At 41.9% G+C, this 14,394-nt stretch overlaps 3 protein-coding genes across 3 annotated transcripts; all 3 read right to left on the reverse strand.

Moving 5' to 3' along the window:
• Positions 1 to 932: 932 nt before the first annotated feature.
• LOC108420387 lies at positions 933 to 2,550 on the reverse strand. The gene is made up of 3 exons (XM_037547083.1): positions 2,444 to 2,550; positions 2,300 to 2,355; positions 933 to 2,213 (listed from the first exon to the last, which is right to left on the reverse strand). Exons 1-3 carry the CDS (start codon positions 2,461 to 2,463, stop codon positions 1,036 to 1,038), a joined length of 1,254 nt encoding a protein of 417 aa, XP_037402980.1. The 5' UTR covers positions 2,464 to 2,550; the 3' UTR covers positions 933 to 1,035.
• Positions 2,551 to 6,855: 4,305 nt separating this feature from the next.
• On the reverse strand, positions 6,856 to 8,473 carry LOC119265965. The gene is made up of 3 exons (XM_037547084.1): positions 8,367 to 8,473; positions 8,223 to 8,278; positions 6,856 to 8,136 (listed from the first exon to the last, which is right to left on the reverse strand). Exons 1-3 carry the CDS (start codon positions 8,384 to 8,386, stop codon positions 6,959 to 6,961), a joined length of 1,254 nt encoding a protein of 417 aa, XP_037402981.1. The 5' UTR covers positions 8,387 to 8,473; the 3' UTR covers positions 6,856 to 6,958.
• A 4,303-nt stretch (positions 8,474 to 12,776) lies between these two features.
• Positions 12,777 to 14,394, reverse strand: LOC119265964. The gene is made up of 3 exons (XM_037547082.1): positions 14,288 to 14,394; positions 14,144 to 14,199; positions 12,777 to 14,057 (listed from the first exon to the last, which is right to left on the reverse strand). Exons 1-3 carry the CDS (start codon positions 14,305 to 14,307, stop codon positions 12,880 to 12,882), a joined length of 1,254 nt encoding a protein of 417 aa, XP_037402979.1. The 5' UTR covers positions 14,308 to 14,394; the 3' UTR covers positions 12,777 to 12,879.

Genomic DNA, 14,394 nt, shown 5'->3' on the forward strand with positions numbered 1-14,394 from the left:
CTCATAGCTAGTTATGGCTATGCTTACAGACTCTGATACTTAAAATGTATTTTGGGGAGATCAATTTTCTAAAAGTGTAGACATGCAAGTGTGCCCATTGCTGCAGAAATGCTCTTGCCCATGTAATATTGTTTTCCTCTAGATAAATCTGGATTAAATATAGCACATTATTGCAAACTAAAAATTAAGTGGAGGTATTTCCAGCCTTTTGACAGATAATGCAAGTCGAAAGAAAACCATCAGAATTGCCTAAACTCGTGTTAACAAGTAACAGGAGTAAAAGTACCATCACACCAAACTCCCAATTCAGATACACTGGCATAAGTATGAATATGATTACACACCAACAGCAAACATCCATGTTGGTCATCAAACTAATGTCTAGGTATCGCATGCTGGTTTTCTTTCCAAGTAGGCACAATTTCAAAAATTGCTTAGCCTACACTGAAGACCAAATGTACAGTGAGAAACCAGTGTGCAGGCCCTTTTGTTTTTCCTTTTCCAGCACAAACATTCACTTCTAATTTATACACACCCCTCACCTCTTTCATCAGTTTAAAAAACAAAACCAATACAAACTTCAGCAGCTTTCATGCATGATCTGTGAAATTTTTGTTTAGCAGATGTTTGACCAGCCGGCCAAATGATAAATTAGCATCAGCACCTAAAGTCAAGCACTAGCCTCCATGCAATTTTCATGAAGCATGCCCCAAGTCATCCAGATGTTTTGGAAAGGAGGCAATATAATGACAGCTTTCAGTGGCTGCACATTGCTCCCCCTACTGAGCAGACTACTAATTCCCCTGGCAAACCTACCCGTTCGAGTTGATGGAATGTTCAGGGCAAAATTGTGAGGCATCTGAACCCCTTAGACAGAAGGCAGAGAGTAACCACTTGGGTGTTCCAAGTGTTTAGAAACCAAAGAGACAAAGCACAGATCAATACGGACATTTTATTAGATCACTTTAGTAAAACAGACAGGACAAACAAGGTCAATTTAACTACACCAGCATTTGTCAAACAATGGGTAGATGCTCAACCTTTGACTGAGGGATCACGCTGGCCAGAAACCTTGTATGATGCAGGCCTGAAGTAGGAATGGTCACTCGGGCCCCCACTGTAGGCATCACCAGTTGAACTTGGGCTTGGAAAGCCACTGTAGCCAAGCGAAACAAGAGCAGAGGAGCCAACAGATGCCACCTCAGCCACAGGGGATCGCTGGGGTTGTGTGAAGCCCACGACAGAGCCTGTCGGGGAAAAGCCAGAGGGGTTCTTCCCACCAGCATGCGCGCTGGAAAGCCCTCGAGACAACTCGTCGGCCCTAGATGTTGGACTTGCTGGACTGTACTGGGAAAACCTTGAAACTAGGCCTCCATGTTGACCACTAGGGGCACTCGGCACCTGGGAAGGGGCATCCTGAAAGCCATGCTGGAAACGTCTAGAAGGCCACCATGTTGCACCTTGAGAAGGCACAGTCAGGTAAGGGCCTCCAGCCTGCTGAGCAAAATCACTAGCAGGCCTTACACTGCTGGATGTTACAGGGGCACCTTGGCTAGTAAAGAGCCTTGCCTTTAACTGCGCGAGGGGACCTGGGCGACTCTGGCTCACTGCCTGTGGATTATACCAGCTGGGGCTAGAGTACGTAGCACCAGAATGGCCTTGAGAAGAGCTGGTCAAGCCACCTCCTAAATTCTTGGGAGGAGACAGAGACTTGTGTCCTTGTCCAGCTGGAAAATCATAGGCAAGTTGGTCTGAGAACCTTTGAGGTTGGGAAGGTGAAGGACCAACATTAGCCAGCTGGGGTCTCCCTGACTGTCCTGAAGTTAGGGCCCAGAAGCCACCTTGTTGCTGAAGGGTCAGGGCCTCATCTCTAGAGGAACTAAGTAACTGGGATTGAGGTGCAACTCCACCAAGGCGTTCATTTTGGAACACAGGTTGATACTTGCCAACAAAGTCACTTGCAGGCCTGGGTACAGAAGAGGACACCTGGCTGTGTAGCTCAACAGGTTGAGACAATCTAGGATCCTGGCGAACGTCAGCAGTCAAACTAGAGCTGGTGCTACTTTGACCAGATACAACCTTGGGATTCCCTCCATCTGTCAGGGTTCTGGAAACATAGGCTCCATCATATGAAAGGCCAGGTTTTAGGAACTGAGGTAGAGGGACAGAGACATCTGCCCTGGCCTGATCCTGAAGAGGTCCTTTATGCCATACTTGGAGGGGGAAAGAAAGGAAAAGAAGATCAAGACTCATAACTTGAATCCCAAACACAAAACCTTTCTGATTTGTTCAATCCTACCTCCATAGCCACTAGCATCCCTCAAGACACACAAAGTAGTGACAAGTATCCAAAAGCTACAACACAAAACACATAACTAATTCACAAAAACTCACATTGTTAAGCAAACTAAGACCACAATGTAAGTCCACATCAAAGTATTACCTTTCACACCACCAAGCCATGTCTCCAGTAGTGACTGCTCTTAGACTAAAGTCCTACAAAACTCCCAAGTGCACCAGCTGCAAATGGAGATAGCTCAGCCTTCACCCTGCCTTCTTTTAAATCCCTCAATTCAGTCAGCTGATGGACATCACCTGCTCACATGTCACATGACTTTTCATTCCCTCTACAGTTAAGAAACAGCAGATTGATAGCCTTCATTATTATATGCCCACAGCACACCATACTTCTTTTCTAATCACTTAAACACCTCTAAGAGTTTCAACACAATTTGAGAGACACACAGTGAAGCATATCAATAATACTGTTGATGTTCTTCCAGATATTGAGTTTTTGCTGATGGCTTATCTTACCTTAATTTGACTTAGGCTGCATTTCTAAAAACAAACATGACAAATGAATTGTCATACTTTGTAAAAATAACACAGGCAAAAGTCCAGTTTATATTACATCACAGAGATTATTAATCAGACTCAACTCATTGACTACTCTCTTTGCCGTTGTCACCAGTGGTGTCGCTCATGGGGACCCTTGACACAGATTTTTTTGTAAAGCTCCTCTTTGTGACAACACCTGTTGTAAAAACATACATAAACTTTGAATTGACTTTGGGTTTTTTAATTTTCCACTCCTCATTCAAACATCAGACAAAACTCGCTCCGCATGATTAATTCTCCTGTGCTTTAGTTTAGACATAAAACTGTTGTCAAACTACAACCCAATTACCAAAAATGTTGGGACCTGTGCAAATTCTAAATGAAAACAAAATGCAATGATGTGCAAATAATTTAAACCCTACATTTATTTGACAATAGTACAAAGACAACATATCAAATGCTAAAACTAAGAAATGTTCTTGTTTTCTGAAAAATATAGGACCATTTTGAATTTGATGACAGCAACACGTTCCAGAAAAGTTGGGACAGGAGCATGTTTACCACTGTGTTGCATTACTTCTTCTTTTAACAACACTCTGTAAGTGTCTGGGAACCGAGGAGACCAATTTCAGTAGTTTTGAAAGTGACATGTTTTCCCGTTCTTACTTGATATAGGATGTCAGCCGCTCAGCAGTTCGGGAATCCTTTTGTCATATTTCTCATCCATAATGTGCCACATGTTTTCAGTGGGTGACAGGTCTGGACTGCAGGCAAGTCAGTCGAGCCCACTTACTCGTTTACTATGGAGCCCTGCTGTTGTAACACATGCAGAATGTGGTTTTACATTGTGTTGCTGAAATAAGCAGGACCTTTCCTGAAAAAGACGTAGTCTGAATGACAACGAATGTTGCCAAAACATTCAGCATCAATGGTGCCTTCACAGATGTGCCAATCCCCAATGCCATGTGCACTAATGCACTCCCATACCATCATGGATGCTGGCTTTTCAACTGTGCACTGATAAAAAGCCTGATGGTCTTTAGCCCAGAGGATACAGCGTCCATGATTTCCAAAAGGAAATTCAAATCTTTATTTGCCAGACCACAAAACACTTTTCCACTTTGCCGCAGTCCATCTCAAACGGCCCAGAGAAGGTGGTGGCATTTATACATGATTTCTGCTTTGCATAGTAGAGTTTTAACTTGCATTTGTGGATGCAGTGATGAACTGTGTTCACAGACTCTGATTTTCAGAAGTGTTCCTGAGCCCGTGCAATGAATCATGTCTGTTTTTAACGCAGTGCCACCTGAGCGCCCAAAAATCTTGGCCACTCAGTACGGGCTTTCAGCCTTGTTCCTTGCATACAGAGATCTCTCTGAATTTGCTGCATCATTTAATGGTATTATGTACTGTAGATGATGAAATCCACAAGTTATTTGCTATTTTATGTTGAGAAACGTTGAATTGTTGCACTGTTTGCCCACAGAGTGGTCAACCCCTCTCTGTCTTAACTTCTAAAAGACTGAGACCCTCTGAGATGCTCTTTTTCTATCCAGTGATGTTACTGACCTGTTACTAATCAACCTTCAGGTGTTTTTTTTTTTGTTTTTTAGCAGTACACAGCTTCTTTTTTTTTGTTGCACTGTCCCAACTTTTTTGGAAAGTGTTGCTGCCATCAAATTCAAAATAAGCATACAATATATTTTTCATAAAACAATAAATAATTCTCAGTTTTAACATTTGGTATGCTGTCTTTTTACTGTTCTCAAATAAATATAGGGTTTAAATGATTTGCACATCATTGCATTTTGTTTTCATTTACATTTTGCACAGCATCCCAACTTTTTTGGAAATGGGGTTGTAAAATCAAGTTAAACATTCTCTGCTACACAAGCTCATTTGGTAGACACATGGTCGAAACGATAGCCCAGTAAATTGGATGATGCAGCACTGATTGTCAGTAATATCTGTAGAATTTTGCTGCAATCGGTGAGAAATCCTTTTACAGTTACTTCACATTTTCATAGATATTTTCAGGATTTCAAGATACAGAAAGACCTTTACCTGATCTTTACATTTCTACAATCTAGGGTAGATTATTAGCATACCACTCAATATATAGTCAAGTTTTTACCCAAAGATTAAGCCACACGTACAAGGAATCCAAACTAATGGGAAGACTTCCTAAAACAATGCCAACAACATTTATGTTCCTGAAAAGTTTATATTTGAGCTCAGATACGGACATGTTTTATTGGAAAATTCAGACTCCCATTATCTAGACATTGAGACATGGACACTGTGATATTATTGATGTTGTACCAGAATATGAGTCTAACTTGATGGTGTATCCTATCTAAGTTAAACTCGGGTTGTATTTCTGATATGAAAACATGAACATTTCACAACAATATGACAAACAAATTTTGTGTAACTGTTTTTCAGAACAAAACACTCAAAAGTGAAGCTTATCTTAAATTAGTGTTACTAAAATATGTTAATTGGACGCTAAAATTTTCACTTAGGGGAGTAATGGTTGAAAACACTTTTTTGGAATTCTATGAAATTATGGAAGTGCTTACAGTGGTTTGAAATCAGTGCCATTGTGAAAATTTATTTCAATAATATCATAAACCTTTTATATGCGTTAGTCAAGGTGACTGTCTCTACCCCTGCATATGACCCAAGAGAATCAAACAGACTTGATATACTCAAGTAAATTCGAGCTAAACTCAATACAACCCTTACTTTAAGGTTGGACACAGTGAGGAATCGTAGGTGATGCTGATAAACTACTTCGTTGTCAAATAGAAAATAAACACCAGAAACTTTTCAGCTTATATTGGCTACGGCAGTGGTTTTCAATCTGTGGGTTTTGGTGGTTCTGCAAGGGGAGCATTGCTGGTCATTCCGTTTTAAACGCAAGACTTCATGTTACGAATACATTCACCCAAGCCAACAATTTAAATATGACAAATACCTGTGATACTGTGGCTGCGGCCCTGAGTTGATCATACATTTAATCTCATGAACGTAGAAAACTGAAAAACCCTTCTGAAACTACCAAAGGCCAGACCTCAGCATCCTCATAGCTAGTTATGGCTATGCTTACAGACTCTGATACTTAAAATGTATTTTGGGGAGATCAATTTTCTAAAAGTGTAGACATGCAAGTGTGCCCATTGCTGCAGAAATGCTCTTGCCCATGTAATATTGTTTTCCTCTAGATAAATCTGGATTAAATATAGCACATTATTGCAAACTAAAAATTAAGTGGAGGTATTTCCAGCCTTTTGACAGATAATGCAAGTCGAAAGAAAACCATCAGAATTGCCTAAACTCGTGTTAACAAGTAACAGGAGTAAAAGTACCATCACACCAAACTCCCAATTCAGATACACTGGCATAAGTATGAATATGATTACACACCAACAGCAAACATCCATGTTTGTCATCAAACTAATGTCTAGGTATTGCATGCTGGTTTTCTTTCCAAGTAGGCACAATTTCAAAAATTGCTTAGCCTACACTGAAGACCAAATGTACAGTGAGAAACCAGTGTGCAGGCCCTTTTGTTTTTCCTTTTCCAGCACAAACATTCACTTCTAATTTATACACACCCCTCACCTCTTTCATCAGTTTAAAAAACAAAACCAATACAAACTTCAGCAGCTTTCATGCATGATCTGTGAAATTTTTGTTTAGCAGATGTTTGACCAGCCGGCCAAATGATAAATTAGCATCAGCACCTAAAGTCAAGCACTAGCCTCCATGCAATTTTCATGAAGCATGCCCCAAGTCATCCAGATGTTTTGGAAAGGAGGCAATATAATGACAGCTTTCAGTGGCTGCACATTGCTCCCCCTACTGAGCAGACTACTAATTCCCCTGGCAAACCTACCCGTTCGAGTTGATGGAATGTTCAGGGCAAAATTGTGAGGCATCTGAACCCCTTAGACAGAAGGCAGAGAGTAACCACTTGGGTGTTCCAAGTGTTTAGAAACCAAAGAGACAAAGCACAGATCAATACGGACATTTTATTAGATCACTTTAGTAAAACAGACAGGACAAACAAGGTCAATTTAACTACACCAGCATTTGTCAAACAATGGGTAGATGCTCAACCTTTGACTGAGGGATCACGCTGGCCAGAAACCTTGTATGATGCAGGCCTGAAGTAGGAATGGTCACTCGGGCCCCCACTGTAGGCATCACCAGTTGAACTTGGGCTTGGAAAGCCACTGTAGCCAAGCGAAACAAGAGCAGAGGAGCCAACAGATGCCACCTCAGCCACAGGGGATCGCTGGGGTTGTGTGAAGCCCACGACAGAGCCTGTCGGGGAAAAGCCAGAGGGGTTCTTCCCACCAGCATGCGCGCTGGAAAGCCCTCGAGACAACTCGTCGGCCCTAGATGTTGGACTTGCTGGACTGTACTGGGAAAACCTTGAAACTAGGCCTCCATGTTGACCACTAGGGGCACTCGGCACCTGGGAAGGGGCATCCTGAAAGCCATGCTGGAAACGTCTAGAAGGCCACCATGTTGCACCTTGAGAAGGCACAGTCAGGTAAGGGCCTCCAGCCTGCTGAGCAAAATCACTAGCAGGCCTTACACTGCTGGATGTTACAGGGGCACCTTGGCTAGTAAAGAGCCTTGCCTTTAACTGCGCGAGGGGACCTGGGCGACTCTGGCTCACTGCCTGTGGATTATACCAGCTGGGGCTAGAGTACGTAGCACCAGAATGGCCTTGAGAAGAGCTGGTCAAGCCACCTCCTAAATTCTTGGGAGGAGACAGAGACTTGTGTCCTTGTCCAGCTGGAAAATCATAGGCAAGTTGGTCTGAGAACCTTTGAGGTTGGGAAGGTGAAGGACCAACATTAGCCAGCTGGGGTCTCCCTGACTGTCCTGAAGTTAGGGCCCAGAAGCCACCTTGTTGCTGAAGGGTCAGGGCCTCATCTCTAGAGGAACTAAGTAACTGGGATTGAGGTGCAACTCCACCAAGGCGTTCATTTTGGAACACAGGTTGATACTTGCCAACAAAGTCACTTGCAGGCCTGGGTACAGAAGAGGACACCTGGCTGTGTAGCTCAACAGGTTGAGACAATCTAGGATCCTGGCGAACGTCAGCAGTCAAACTAGAGCTGGTGCTACTTTGACCAGATACAACCTTGGGATTCCCTCCATCTGTCAGGGTTCTGGAAACATAGGCTCCATCATATGAAAGGCCAGGTTTTAGGAACTGAGGTAGAGGGACAGAGACATCTGCCCTGGCCTGATCCTGAAGAGGTCCTTTATGCCATACTTGGAGGGGGAAAGAAAGGAAAAGAAGATCAAGACTCATAACTTGAATCCCAAACACAAAACCTTTCTGATTTGTTCAATCCTACCTCCATAGCCACTAGCATCCCTCAAGACACACAAAGTAGTGACAAGTATCCAAAAGCTACAACACAAAACACATAACTAATTCACAAAAACTCACATTGTTAAGCAAACTAAGACCACAATGTAAGTCCACATCAAAGTATTACCTTTCACACCACCAAGCCATGTCTCCAGTAGTGACTGCTCTTAGACTAAAGTCCTACAAAACTCCCAAGTGCACCAGCTGCAAATGGAGATAGCTCAGCCTTCACCCTGCCTTCTTTTAAATCCCTCAATTCAGTCAGCTGATGGACATCACCTGCTCACATGTCACATGACTTTTCATTCCCTCTACAGTTAAGAAACAGCAGATTGATAGCCTTCATTATTATATGCCCACAGCACACCATACTTCTTTTCTAATCACTTAAACACCTCTAAGAGTTTCAACACAATTTGAGAGACACACAGTGAAGCATATCAATAATACTGTTGATGTTCTTCCAGATATTGAGTTTTTGCTGATGGCTTATCTTACCTTAATTTGACTTAGGCTGCATTTCTAAAAACAAACATGACAAATGAATTGTCATACTTTGTAAAAATAACACAGGCAAAAGTCCAGTTTATATTACATCACAGAGATTATTAATCAGACTCAACTCATTGACTACTCTCTTTGCCGTTGTCACCAGTGGTGTCGCTCATGGGGACCCTTGACACAGATTTTTTTGTAAAGCTCCTCTTTGTGACAACACCTGTTGTAAAAACATACATAAACTTTGAATTGACTTTGGGTTTTTTAATTTTCCACTCCTCATTCAAACATCAGACAAAACTCGCTCCGCATGATTAATTCTCCTGTGCTTTAGTTTAGACATAAAACTGTTGTCAAACTACAACCCAATTACCAAAAATGTTGGGACCTGTGCAAATTCTAAATGAAAACAAAATGCAATGATGTGCAAATAATTTAAACCCTACATTTATTTGACAATAGTACAAAGACAACATATCAAATGCTAAAACTAAGAAATGTTCTTGTTTTCTGAAAAATATAGGACCATTTTGAATTTGATGACAGCAACACGTTCCAGAAAAGTTGGGACAGGAGCATGTTTACCACTGTGTTGCATTACTTCTTCTTTTAACAACACTCTGTAAGTGTCTGGGAACCGAGGAGACCAATTTCAGTAGTTTTGAAAGTGACATGTTTTCCCGTTCTTACTTGATATAGGATGTCAGCCGCTCAGCAGTTCGGGAATCCTTTTGTCATATTTCTCATCCATAATGTGCCACATGTTTTCAGTGGGTGACAGGTCTGGACTGCAGGCAAGTCAGTCGAGCCCACTTACTCGTTTACTATGGAGCCCTGCTGTTGTAACACATGCAGAATGTGGTTTTACATTGTGTTGCTGAAATAAGCAGGACCTTTCCTGAAAAAGACGTAGTCTGAATGACAACGAATGTTGCCAAAACATTCAGCATCAATGGTGCCTTCACAGATGTGCCAATCCCCAATGCCATGTGCACTAATGCACTCCCATACCATCATGGATGCTGGCTTTTCAACTGTGCACTGATAAAAAGCCTGATGGTCTTTAGCCCAGAGGATACAGCGTCCATGATTTCCAAAAGGAAATTCAAATCTTTATTTGCCAGACCACAAAACACTTTTCCACTTTGCCGCAGTCCATCTCAAACGGCCCAGAGAAGGTGGTGGCATTTATACATGATTTCTGCTTTGCATAGTAGAGTTTTAACTTGCATTTGTGGATGCAGTGATGAACTGTGTTCACAGACTCTGATTTTCAGAAGTGTTCCTGAGCCCGTGCAATGAATCATGTCTGTTTTTAACGCAGTGCCACCTGAGCGCCCAAAAATCTTGGCCACTCAGTACGGGCTTTCAGCCTTGTTCCTTGCATACAGAGATCTCTCTGAATTTGCTGCATCATTTAATGGTATTATGTACTGTAGATGATGAAATCCACAAGTTATTTGCTATTTTATGTTGAGAAACGTTGAATTGTTGCACTGTTTGCCCACAGAGTGGTCAACCCCTCTCTGTCTTAACTTCTAAAAGACTGAGACTCTCTGAGATGCTTTTTTTTTCCAGTGATGTTACTGACCTGTTACTAATCAACCTTCAGGTGTTTTTTTTTTTGTTTTTTAGCAGTACACAGCTTCTTTTTTTTTGTTGCACTGTCCCAACTTTTTTGGAAAGTGTTGCTGCCATCAAATTCAAAATAAGCATACAATATATTTTTCAAAAAACAATAAATAATTCTCAGTTTTAACATTTGGTATGCTGTCTTTTTACTGTTCTCAAATAAATATAGGGTTTAAATGATTTGCACATCATTGCATTTTGTTTTCATTTACATTTTGCACAGCATCCCAACTTTTTTGGAAATGGGGTTGTAAAATCAAGTTAAACATTCTCTGCTACACAAGCTCATTTGGTAGACACATGGTCGAAACGATAGCCCAGTAAATTGGATGATGCAGCACTGATTGTCAGTAATATCTGTAGAATTTTGCTGCAATCGGTGAGAAATCCTTTTACAGTTACTTCACATTTTCATAGATATTTTCAGGATTTCAAGATACAGAAAGACCTTTACCTGATCTTTACATTTCTACAATCTAGGGTAGATTATTAGCATACCACTCAATATATAGTCAAGTTTTTACCCAAAGATAAAGCCACATGTACAAGGAATCCAAACTAATGGGAAGACTTCCTAAAACAATGCCATCAACATTTATGTTCCTGAAAAGTTTATATTTGAGCTCAGATACGGACATGTTTTATTGGAAAATTCAGACTCCCATTATCTAGACATTGAGACATGGACACTGTGATATTATTGATGTTGTACCAGAATATGAGTCTAACTTGATGGTGTATCCTATCTAAGTTAAACTCGGGTTGTATTTCTGATATGAAAACATGAACATTTCACAACAATATGACAAACAAATTTTGTGTAACTGTTTTTCAGAACAAAACACTCAAAAGTGAAGCTTATGTTAAATTAGTGTTACTAAAATATGTTAATTGGACGCTAAAATTTTCACTTAGGGGAGTAATGGTTGAAAACACTTTTTTGGAATTCTATGAAATTATGGAAGTGCTTACAGTGGTTTGAAATCAGTGCCATTGTGAAAATTTATTTCAATTATATCATAAACCTTTTATATGCGTTAGTCAAGGTGACTGTCTCTACCCCTGCATATGACCCAAGAGAATCAAACAGACTTGATATACTCAAGTAAATTCGAGCTAAACTCAATACAACCCTTACTTTAAGGTTGGACACAGTGAGGAATCGTAGGTGATGCTGATAAACTACTTCGTTGTCAAATAGAAAATAAACACCAGAAACTTTTCAGCTTATATTGGCTACGGCAGTGGTTTTCAATCTGTGGGTTTTGGTGGTTCTGCAAGGGGAGCATTGCTGGTCATTCCGTTTTAAACGCAAGACTTCATGTTACGAATACATTCACCCAAGCCAACAATTTAAATATGACAAATACCTGTGATACTGTGGCTGCGGCCCTGAGTTGATCATACATTTAATCTCATGAACGTAGAAAACTGAAAAACCCTTCTGAAACTACCAAAGGCCAGACCTCAGCATCCTCATAGCTAGTTATGGCTATGCTTACAGACTCTGATACTTAAAATGTATTTTGGGGAGATCAATTTTCTAAAAGTGTAGACATGCAAGTGTGCCCATTGCTGCAGAAATGCTCTTGCCCATGTAATATTGTTTTCCTCTAGATAAATCTGGATTAAATATAGCACATTATTGCAAACTAAAAATTAAGTGGAGGTATTTCCAGCCTTTTGACAGATAATGCAAGTCGAAAGAAAACCATCAGAATTGCCTAAACTCGTGTTAACAAGTAACAGGAGTAAAAGTACCATCACACCAAACTCCCAATTCAGATACACTGGCATAAGTATGAATATGATTACACACCAACAGCAAACATCCATGTTTGTCATCAAACTAATGTCTAGGTATTGCATGCTGGTTTTCTTTCCAAGTAGGCACAATTTCAAAAATTGCTTAGCCTACACTGAAGACCAAATGTACAGTGAGAAACCAGTGTGCAGGCCCTTTTGTTTTTCCTTTTCCAGCACAAACATTCACTTCTAATTTATACACACCCCTCACCTCTTTCATCAGTTTAAAAAACAAAACCAATACAAACTTCAGCAGCTTTCATGCATGATCTGTGAAATTTTTGTTTAGCAGATGTTTGACCAGCCGGCCAAATGATAAATTAGCATCAGCACCTAAAGTCAAGCACTAGCCTCCATGCAATTTTCATGAAGCATGCCCCAAGTCATCCAGATGTTTTGGAAAGGAGGCAATATAATGACAGCTTTCAGTGGCTGCACATTGCTCCCCCTACTGAGCAGACTACTAATTCCCCTGGCAAACCTACCCGTTCGAGTTGATGGAATGTTCAGGGCAAAATTGTGAGGCATCTGAACCCCTTAGACAGAAGGCAGAGAGTAACCACTTGGGTGTTCCAAGTGTTTAGAAACCAAAGAGACAAAGCACAGATCAATACGGACATTTTATTAGATCACTTTAGTAAAACAGACAGGACAAACAAGGTCAATTTAACTACACCAGCATTTGTCAAACAATGGGTAGATGCTCAACCTTTGACTGAGGGATCACGCTGGCCAGAAACCTTGTATGATGCAGGCCTGAAGTAGGAATGGTCACTCGGGCCCCCACTGTAGGCATCACCAGTTGAACTTGGGCTTGGAAAGCCACTGTAGCCAAGCGAAACAAGAGCAGAGGAGCCAACAGATGCCACCTCAGCCACAGGGGATCGCTGGGGTTGTGTGAAGCCCACGACAGAGCCTGTCGGGGAAAAGCCAGAGGGGTTCTTCCCACCAGCATGCGCGCTGGAAAGCCCTCGAGACAACTCGTCGGCCCTAGATGTTGGACTTGCTGGACTGTACTGGGAAAACCTTGAAACTAGGCCTCCATGTTGACCACTAGGGGCACTCGGCACCTGGGAAGGGGCATCCTGAAAGCCATGCTGGAAACGTCTAGAAGGCCACCATGTTGCACCTTGAGAAGGCACAGTCAGGTAAGGGCCTCCAGCCTGCTGAGCAAAATCACTAGCAGGCCTTACACTGCTGGATGTTACAGGGGCACCTTGGCTAGTAAAGAGCCTTGCCTTTAACTGCGCGAGGGGACCTGGGCGACTCTGGCTCACTGCCTGTGGATTATACCAGCTGGGGCTAGAGTACGTAGCACCAGAATGGCCTTGAGAAGAGCTGGTCAAGCCACCTCCTAAATTCTTGGGAGGAGACAGAGACTTGTGTCCTTGTCCAGCTGGAAAATCATAGGCAAGTTGGTCTGAGAACCTTTGAGGTTGGGAAGGTGAAGGACCAACATTAGCCAGCTGGGGTCTCCCTGACTGTCCTGAAGTTAGGGCCCAGAAGCCACCTTGTTGCTGAAGGGTCAGGGCCTCATCTCTAGAGGAACTAAGTAACTGGGATTGAGGTGCAACTCCACCAAGGCGTTCATTTTGGAACACAGGTTGATACTTGCCAACAAAGTCACTTGCAGGCCTGGGTACAGAAGAGGACACCTGGCTGTGTAGCTCAACAGGTTGAGACAATCTAGGATCCTGGCGAACGTCAGCAGTCAAACTAGAGCTGGTGCTACTTTGACCAGATACAACCTTGGGATTCCCTCCATCTGTCAGGGTTCTGGAAACATAGGCTCCATCATATGAAAGGCCAGGTTTTAGGAACTGAGGTAGAGGGACAGAGACATCTGCCCTGGCCTGATCCTGAAGAGGTCCTTTATGCCATACTTGGAGGGGGAAAGAAAGGAAAAGAAGATCAAGACTCATAACTTGAATCCCAAACACAAAACCTTTCTGATTTGTTCAATCCTACCTCCATAGCCACTAGCATCCCTCAAGACACACAAAGTAGTGACAAGTATCCAAAAGCTACAACACAAAACACATAACTAATTCACAAAAACTCACATTGTTAAGCAAACTAAGACCACAATGTAAGTCCACATCAAAGTATTACCTTTCACACCACCAAGCCATGTCTCCAGTAGTGACTGCTCTTAGACTAAAGTCCTACAAAACTCCCAAGTGCACCAGCTGCAAATGGAGATAGCTCAGCCTTCACCC

Source organism: Pygocentrus nattereri, chromosome 18 (genome assembly GCF_015220715.1).
Source record: "Pygocentrus nattereri isolate fPygNat1 chromosome 18, fPygNat1.pri, whole genome shotgun sequence".
In the NCBI taxonomy this organism is placed as follows: domain Eukaryota; kingdom Metazoa; phylum Chordata; class Actinopteri; order Characiformes; family Serrasalmidae; genus Pygocentrus; species Pygocentrus nattereri.